We start from the raw sequence: 9,398 nt of genomic DNA on the forward strand, positions 1-9,398 counted from the left end.
GTGGGAAGGGAACATTAAGATCACAGTAGTAGAGAGAAAAAAAATTCTTCCATAGAAATCCAAATATGCCCCAGTACAGGGGAACGCCAGAGCCAAAAAGTGGGAATGGGTGGGTAGAGGAGTGGGGGGGGGAGGGTATGGGGGACTTTTGGGATAGCGTTGGAAATGTAATTGAGGAAAATAAATAATTAAAAAAATATATCTAAAAAAAAAAAAAAAAAAAAACAAGAAATCCAGACATAAGTGTAATAGGGGAAAAATCAATTTATAGCATTCAATTTAAAAACAATGAGTTTACAGTATTTAAACAGGCAGAATGAAAGTGGTTGACAAGAATTCTACAATCTACAAAAGTCACAGGCTCAGCATCCACAACCTACACCTCATGCCCTTCCCATTCAGGAATGCACATGTACCCTATGACACCGGTTCTCCAAATTCGTTTTTTTCCCCCAAATATATGCACCTGCCTGGTATTCTTCAAAGATACAAAAAACCAGATTACCAGACAGACTCAGCCTGTACTTCTAGTGCATAGGTAGCCAATAGAAGGGGAGGTACCTGGTACTATGCAGTGAATTCTATTCACATCAGCTCTCCCCAGTTCTTGAAGCAGTAGAAAGAAAATACCAGAGATGAGGATACTACTCCGTAGATTACAAACATTGTTTTCTTTCCTTAAACAGACCAACTGACTCCTGCCAAGATGTCCTGCCAGCAGAGCCAGAAGCAGTGCCAGCCTCCTCCCAAGTGCCCCTCCCCAAAGTGCTCCCCAAAGTGCCCCAGGAAGAGCACAGCACAGTGTCTGCCTGCAGCCTCTTCCTGCTGTGCTACAAGCTCTGGGGGCTGCAATGTTCCCAGCTCTGAGGGAGGCTGCTGCCTGAGCCACCACAGGCACAGGTCCCACAGATGCAGGCGCAGGAGCTCCAGTTCCTGTGACCGTGGCAGTGGTCAGCAGTCTGGGGGCTCAGGCTGTGGCCACAGTTCTGGGGGCTGCTGCTGACCTGGAGCATGATGTGGAGACAAGACAGTCTGGAGGAATCAGCATCCCAGGGGTCAAGAAAAGCCCAGCTAGTCTTGTTTGGTCTGATCCTGGACACCCTTCTCTGACTGTCTGATGTTCACAGCCCTTGTTCCCACCCTTCCTGTGGAATGCCCATGCCCATCCTTGGTTCTGACTAGAATAAAGATTCTATCCCCACCATACTGGTGTGTCACTGTCATTGTTCCCTGTCTCTCCACAGGTGGCAGATATGCGCTTCTCCCCTCTAACTCTCAATTCCAGCACTACATAATCCAGAGGGGGGAGGAACCATAGCTCTACACAGGAGAAGTTTAGAATTCTGTCAGACATGTTAATGTTCACTTGGGTTGAAGCAGCAGGGGAAATGTAATGAACAGATTCAGAAAGACAATATCTGCATCTCTCAAATGTGAGGATACTTTTAATGTTTGTGTGTATGTTTTCTAAACAAAAGGGTATAGTAGGTTTAGACTATTAAATTAGATTGATATCATGAAATAAGAACAAGACTTGGTAGAATGGGGGGAAACAAAAGGAGAAATAACATGAAAGTGGAGAGGAAAGTAGGGAGAGGAGGGGGAGGAGAAGAGCAGGTGTCAGGGAGAGGAAGAAAAAGGACAAGATTTTGTTGATTTTTACATAATTAAACTTAAACCTTTGTATGCTAATATAAATTATTAATGAAAATAATTTTGTGCTTATGATGTTGTTCACATTTTGTGGGTAGAAGCCAGGGATACCCCTAAGCATCCTGCAAGTCACAGGCTAGACTCTACAGCAAGGACTCACCATTCCAAGACACCAGTAACACAAAGACTGAAAACTTACAAATCAGGAAAGAAGTAAAGAACGAAGGTATAGGAAGTAGAGACACAACAAAACTGTACCAGAGAGGTCAGGTGAGGATATTAAGTTAAAACAGAGTAAGTCAAGAGAGCAGACAGAGCTGATGATTTAGTAAGTGAGACAGTAACAGGTGTGAATACCAAGCAGTTAGAAAAAGGGAGGAGGGGAACAGAGAAATGCTGGTCAGATTATGGATTTATTTAACTGTCTGGTCAATAGTTCCCTAGAGCCTCTCTTAGAGGAACTCCTCAGAGATAGACTCTCAATTCTGTAAGTAACCTGTAAAGTCATTTCTCTGAAAGACCACACATCTTACAGTGAAGAAATCTGCTTTGACCCAGGACCCAGAATGCACAGCTTATAAATCCCTGCTCTTGGCCACTTGGCACTTGACTCTCCCTTGAGATTTTTTCAAGAGCTCTGCAGAAACAATGATCATTTATTTAGTCTCTATCAAATTAATTTTTCTTATCTTTAAAATTTTATATTGATAACTAATATCCTAATATATGACTCAAGATCCCCATTTAATAATTGGCTTTCACATTTGGAACCTAGAATGTTGGTTCCTTCACTTGTCTCGTCCATCTGCCAGACTCCAAAAATTATTACTGTGAAAGAGCAGTCCACCAAACCCAGGAAAATATAGAGGTTTTTCTAATTTAAAAACCAAGGCTGGAAAATATCTGATTATTTCCATTCTAAGATCCAAGGACTTGGGGATTTTTTTAAAAAATTTTAATGTAATGAAAAAACTAATTCCCCAAGAATGGCATGAGATACCTTGGCCAGGTACTTTTGGGACCCACTCTCTAGAACAAGCCAACTCCCTAAATTGGGACCCTCAGCTGCCATGATTAAATCTATGACAACAAGATTCTCATGACTCACTACTGGAAAAACTGTTAGGTTTCCCTTCATCTTGTGCCAGAATGCTGTCACATCATTGATAAAATATGACCACAAGCAGTTAAGAATGATAAGTTAGGCAGGGATCTGCAACAACGTATATATTGTCTTGCTGTGTGGACCAAGAACCAAGAACCCAGAACAAGTGAACACCCAGAACCACCAGAAAGTGGAAAATGAATACCAATGTATGGATTAATGGCTCTGACTCATGTTCCATAATTCTGGTTAAGAATCAGAAGGAAATGTATCTCTAGTGTTAAGAGGAAGATTTAACAAAGCTAATTTAAATGCACCTTGCATGGTGTGAATACATTATATCAATAGCTCTGTCATGTGTACACAAATCACTGTCACATTTGTTTGCTATTGATCAGAAGATTCCTTCTCTGTATCCCAACCCAAATGAGTTAGCAGCTCCTATGACCTAGGTCTGAAGCTTAGAGATATGCAAATTGTCAGAATCACAATTCATTGAGGATATGTTGTTTGGGACATGATCTGACATATGAACTAAGTTGTGCTTTCACCACACAGTAGCTTTGTCTCTCCCGGAATCCCCGTACCTTCAGACAGTCATCATCCATACACATCAGGATACAAAGCCAGGAATACTGGGCTCCTGAATCAGCGTTTGTACTGAGAGTAGTAGTCTGCTATTACTATACATAAAATTTTGCTCTCAGATATGAGTTCTATGTGCACTGTCTGCTCTCTAGGGACCTCTCTACTCTGGGTTTCATTCATTACTCTCAGTGCCCCAGAACAGGCTACCCTCCCCCTTTTTGGTAGGGTGGAGTTTCCCATCCCACTCTTCCTTCTGACTTCCCAACACTGTCATCTCTGACAGGCTACTGACCTCATCTCAGGCACTCCCAAGTGACATTAAATGACAACATCCCAACACATGAGGCAACAAAAAAACTTATACCTGTGAACTCTTACCTAAACCTGATTACTCCTCAGGTGTTCATCTGTGATCTTGTCACTTGATGCAGTGACTTATTTACCTGACTGTCTGTCCCGTTACACAGCAAGTTATACAGCCAGGACTGTGACATATGCATTTGTGTTTAGATGTGTTTATCACCTCATGGATTAAACATCTATCACAGGAATCTGTTATGTAATATCAGTTTGATTTCTGTTTAAATATAGAACACTACATGAATTTGCATGTCATCCATGCATGAGGCCTATTGGTAATCTTCTCTGTATCATTCCAATTTTAGCATATGTGTTGCCAAAGGCAAGCGTTATTTTTAAACACCTAAGGAAAATCATGGCCAGAAAGATGCCACAACAGTTTAAGAGCATGAGCTGCTCTTCTGGATGATTCAGGCTTGGTTTTCAGCATCCACAAGGTGCATCACAATTATCTGTAGATAGAGATCCAGGGGATTTGACATTCCCTTTTTGGCTCCATGTACACTACACATATGTAGTAAACAGACACACATGTGTACAAGTGAAACTACAATACACATAAAAATTAAACGAAAAAAAAAGGATTAGAAAGTAGTTTTAAAAGAAAGAGAAAGAGAGCAGGAAGGAAGAAGACCTCAGTGAGGGTAAGAAGCAAATACTATGAAGGCTTAAATCACTCCTTAAGGAACCTTTATGCTTCTTTCTCCTTTTTCTTCTTCCAGTAGACTTTGCGTCTATGAACTAGAAACATAGGATCTGGTGATAAGGTCTGTGGTCTTGGACTCTGACTCCTGAATCTTTCAGAGTTCTAAACATCAGTCACTAAGCCGCCCTAGTGGCAGCTCCAAGCAAAAGTACTTCAGTCTCTGTGTATTGAAAATATATGAGGAGTTGTAGGTAAGAGTTTTATGGGAGAAAGGCAAGAGTGGTGATGTGAAGGCAGCCAGCTCCTGACTGGCTGGAGACTACTACAAAGTGAGATTTTTGTCTGTGAGCTAGAGGACAGTAGACACAGAAAATCCCATTCTACAACTCTGGTTCTTTTTCTTCCTTTCATGTGATTTGTTGGGGAAAAAAGAAAAAGAAAAAGTTTCCTCACTTCAGATATGGACACCAATAACGGATCAAAGAAATGATTCTCCCAAAGTTCACCTTTGTAAGTTAGTATTTATTGGGCTTAAAGGGCAGATGGATCATCACAATGCCCACCCAGCATAGGTGATCCCTCACGAAAGCTGTTGAAGCTCCTTGTGTGACTTGCAGGCAGCTCCAATGGCTGTAAAGTTTCATTCCCAGCAATCATTACTCCATATGTAAATCTTAGAGAGGGGATTTGTGAATCCTTAAGTTCCAAGAGTACCTTGGGCCCTTGTCAGTTATTTAGTTCCTGAATTTTGTGCCCCAGAAAGAGCTATAAAATAGTACTTGGGTGTTTGGCCTGAATGTATGTGTCCTCAATCTTGCATGTGTGATGTCCACAGAGTCCAGAAAAGGGTATCATATAATATGGAACAAGATTTAGAAGCTGTTGAGAGCAACCATGTGGGTGCAGGGAAAAACTCAAGTATACTTAAAGAGCAGCCAAAACTCTTAACCACTGTACCATCTCTCCAGCTCTCCTTTCAGGAAGAATTTTTAATAAATTACTTAGAGAAGTTTTAAAAATGAGTTAAGGAAAAAAGACCAGAACAAGTGACTCTTGTTCTTGAATCACTTTATTTACATGTGTCTTGTCTTGTCAAGTGTCTTAATAGGGATTTGGGAATGCAGGTGACGGTGGTATGGATATACTTCTGATAGTAGTAGAGGGGTTACAAAATTAGTGACAATAATGTTACCCTTTGAATATCCCAAGTCTATCAAACTGCACACTTTACAAAGGTGGGTTTTCTGACATGTAATGAGAATTATATTTTATAGTATCCATCTCACTTCCAGGTTTGTCTAAGTGTGACTCAAATCAGTGTCATTATGGTANCAAGAATTTGCAATTAGTTCTACCCGATTGGGAGGCAAGAGTCACCAATGACTTAGAAGTAATATGATCTGAACAGAATCAACCAAGGAGGTAAGCCTGAAAGGATACAGGCCTCTATCATAGAGCCTGTGGGCATCAGTTAAGTCCAGAACTCCTCATAAGCCATCCTTCTTGACCAGATGCTGCCTTGTATGGGTAACAGGATGCCCATTCTTCCTCAGATGGCACTTTTCCCATCTGGAACCCTGCAATGCAGTTCTTATACCCTTTGCTTTTCCAGGGAAGGACAGTTTCTTCTCCAGGATATAAGACTCCATAGGCAGGTAGGGATGGAGGATCTATAAGTACACTGGAAGATGGCTTGCATATCATGTACAGATTCCTTGATGTGAAACTTGCCAAAAGAATGACAGGGGATACTTTAAAAATACGGTCCCTAATAAAGTAAGATTTTACCCGCCTAATCAAAACTGGTGTCTGTCTTGCTTCTGAAGAATTACAAAATAAATGAAATCAGTGTTTGACTTCTGCCAAGAATCTGAGGCTCCAGGATTTTTGCAGCACAAGTGAGAGAACTGTGAGTCCCAGCGCTAGACAACAAAATGCTTATTCTCTTGCTGTTTGTCCTATATAAACTCCTCTTGGTTCCCAAATGCATTCACAGTGCAGTCCATGCTGCCTGACTCATAAGGCATGCTCTGTCAAATGTGTTTAACTTAAAACATAGAGAGCTGAATGGGTTATGGGAGAGGAACTTCCAGTAAGAAGGACATGTAAAACTTTTAAAAATCTGGAGACTTTCAAGAAAATGGGGATTGCTCAAGACAGTCAGATACAGAAAGCTGGGATCTTTCATAGCAATTTCAAGCTGCAGTAACAGATGGCATCAAAACAGCCAAGATGTATTTCTTACAACATTCTTATAATTCACATATTCCCCTGGGGTTGACTCTTCTAATACTATAAAATTAAGGGTTAGAGTTTCCACATGAGTTTGAGGGGAAGCAAATATTGGTTCTACTACAGGAACTCAAGCCAAACATATATCCTATGGAAAAAGATGCAAGGTTCTGTCACACCAGGATCTTAGACTAGAAACCAGACAGACATTTGTTTGTAGCCCAGAATTCCATAAAAGTAACTGCAAATTATAATATGCCCTTCCTCTAATGGTGCATTTACCAAGACCTTGCACCATCAGTAAATCAAAGGAATGAGAAGCTAAGTATTGCCCATTCTATATCCATCCACAGTATTGTCCTGTGGTAGGCCAGGTGTATACCTATTCCCCTTCTCTGTGAGCACCTTCTCCTGGCAGGATAAGGTTTATTGGCATCAAACAATGCTAGTGAAATGACTATTGAGAGAGAAACTGTGAATGGAAGTTCTTCACTCTCCAATTAGCACACTGAGCTGTTCTTTCCTTTAATAAGGGTACAGATTACTGCACATGTCTCTGAAGGAAAAGGTAATTACATTGATGCCAAAGAAGAGAACTTCAGATAGGAGACAGAGAGAGACAGAGACAGAGACAGAGACAGAGACAGAGACAGAGAGACAGAGACAGAGACAGACAGAGAGAGACAGAGAGAGACAGAGAGAGACAGAGAGAGACAGAGAGAGAGGTGGGGAGGGAGAGAGAATGTATTAAGAAATATTTTTTCTCTAACAGCAAGCAGACATTTCCTCTCTGATAGTCACAGGAGAATAAGATAATGTGAAAATATTACATGTAGGACATCACACATATAATCCTCTATGTTTTATAAAGGGTTATAACCAGTCATAAACAATCCATTTTATTTTACCAAAAAATCCCATGTTACATAAATTAAAATATAGTAAACAAATTATTAAATTTTGATCATGCTCTTTTTTATTTGGTTTTGTGTGGGAGAATGTGCATATATAACTTTGTGCCACATATGTGTATTGTCCCCTTGGATGTCAGAGTAGCTGGAGTTGCAAACACTTCTGAATATCCATGTGGTTGTGGGAACTAAACCTAAGTTGTCAGCAAGAGGTACAAGTACTCTTAACTGAGAGCCATCTCCACAGCCCTGTAGGATGGGGTTTTTGTGGCTATTTTTTCATTAAAATGTAAGTAACAAATGGTAAACGCAAGAAAAGCGTGCAAGTTGGATTTAAGTAGATCAGTCTGATATATTATACATTCTACGGAGATGTTCTCAACAAGTAACCATCAACTGGGCACAAAATCCCTCTTTGCGAAAAACGCTACAATGAGCTTTCTCAGTTCCATTGTTCTACCTAGGGATTTCTATCATCTAGACAAGGTCTTGGATCTACTTTGACAGTTTTTACCTACTCTTCTCATTGTCAGAGTTTAAGAGTACAGTCACTGGCTACAACCAGATATGCCAGAATATTCTGGATTACATATAAGGTGAAGCAATGTTCAAACCAAATAACATACACTAAAACCTCATGGCATAGCATATAGGTGGATTACACCATTTTTCATGTGATAAATGACTCTGTGTTTACATCTGTATTTTCATCTCTTTCCTCATATATCATAATTTACCCAAGAATAAGAAAATACCACTATAACCTATGTTATGGCTACCCAGCAAAGTCACAGGTACAGAGATTGTGCTTAAGAATATAAACAGACTAAGTATGGTAATGTTGGCAGAAGAACAGCCTTACCTTATATCCTTACTAGGCAGGCCTGAGTGCAAAGTCACATTTTCCAGGTTCCATGCTGGTGGTAATTGTAGTAGGAACTCAGAAAGATGATGAATGGATGATCCTGGCTCTGTCAACTCCCCTGTTGTGAAAGAACAGCATGCTTGGGCTGTGCATCACACACCTGTCAAGGATAAAAGAGCTGCTGCCCTGGACCATTCAGCCACAGCCTCTTCAGCACAGCCTCCTTCTCCTGCCTTTGCTGTATCTGGTGAGTACCTAACTAGGGACATGACCTCAGCTAAGACCCTGTGTAAGGATGACAAGCTGGACTTGACTGGGCCTAAAGGAACTCAGCTAAAACCATGTGGAGATTAGAAACTGGAATTGATTGGGCTCAAAGAAGCAGAAGTGTCTACAAGAGACCACAGGAATTTGACCAAGAGATGGGGACCAAGAGAGATGGAGGAGAACACAGAGAGGAGCCTTTGTGTGTACCTCAGGAGCTGTGACAAACCAGAGTCCTGGATCACAGCACTCTGATGGGGGTCTGTATCAGCCCAGAGTTTTCTCCAAGAGTCGTTTTCTCATTACCTATACTAGCTACAGTTCAGCAGAGAGCTAATTAGATATATCCACATCCCCTCCTGCAAGCAGGGAAAATGCAAGACAGTGCCTTGCCAGACATTGAGATCAGTTACTCTTTGCCTTTCTAAAGTTCATTGTTCTGAGGGCACTTACTGGGGATGCATGCTGAACTTTCTGATCATCTAAAGAATGCTATATTCAAATTGATGTGTGCCTCTATGTCTCTGTTTATTTCATACTAATCTTGACTATGAAAGTCAGATAGGTCCGGAAGGCAGGCATTTGACAGACTAAGTCAGTAGACACTCATCAGAAGCTTCTCCCTATAATGTTTCTATCCTACTCTTCTAGGTCCAGTTCCTGCCAAGATGTCCTGCCAGCAGAGCCAGAAGCAGTGCCAGCCTCCTCCCAAGTGCCCCTCCCCAAAGTGCTCCCCAAAGTGCCCCCCAAAGAGCACAACACAGTGCCTGCCTG

General features: G+C 41.2%; 1 protein-coding gene and 1 non-coding gene across 2 annotated transcripts; one reads left to right on the plus strand and one right to left on the minus strand.

The window, feature by feature from the left end:
- Nucleotides 1-702: 702 nt before the first annotated feature.
- On the plus strand, nt 703-1,052 carry LOC110292006 (late cornified envelope protein 3D-like). The gene has a single exon (XM_021159173.1). The coding sequence runs from the start codon at nt 707-709 to the stop codon at nt 1,001-1,003; it is 297 nt and encodes a 98-aa protein (XP_021014832.1). The 5' UTR covers nt 703-706; the 3' UTR covers nt 1,004-1,052.
- Nucleotides 1,053-3,927: 2,875 nt separating this feature from the next.
- On the minus strand, nt 3,928-4,034 carry LOC115030692. Its single transcript, XR_003836294.1, has one exon. It is a non-coding gene; the product is annotated as a U6 spliceosomal RNA (small nuclear RNA).
- Between the last annotated feature and the right edge of the window lie 5,364 nt (nt 4,035-9,398).

The sequence above is a fragment of the Mus caroli genome, chromosome 3, assembly GCF_900094665.2.
Source record: "Mus caroli chromosome 3, CAROLI_EIJ_v1.1, whole genome shotgun sequence".
NCBI classification, from domain to species: domain Eukaryota; kingdom Metazoa; phylum Chordata; class Mammalia; order Rodentia; family Muridae; genus Mus; species Mus caroli.

Excerpts from the sequence above, each read along its gene's own strand:
- LOC110292006 (XM_021159173.1), top strand. The coding sequence starts at position 707 with ATGTCCTGCCAGCAGAGCCAGAAGCAGTGCCAGCCTCCTCCCAAGTGC.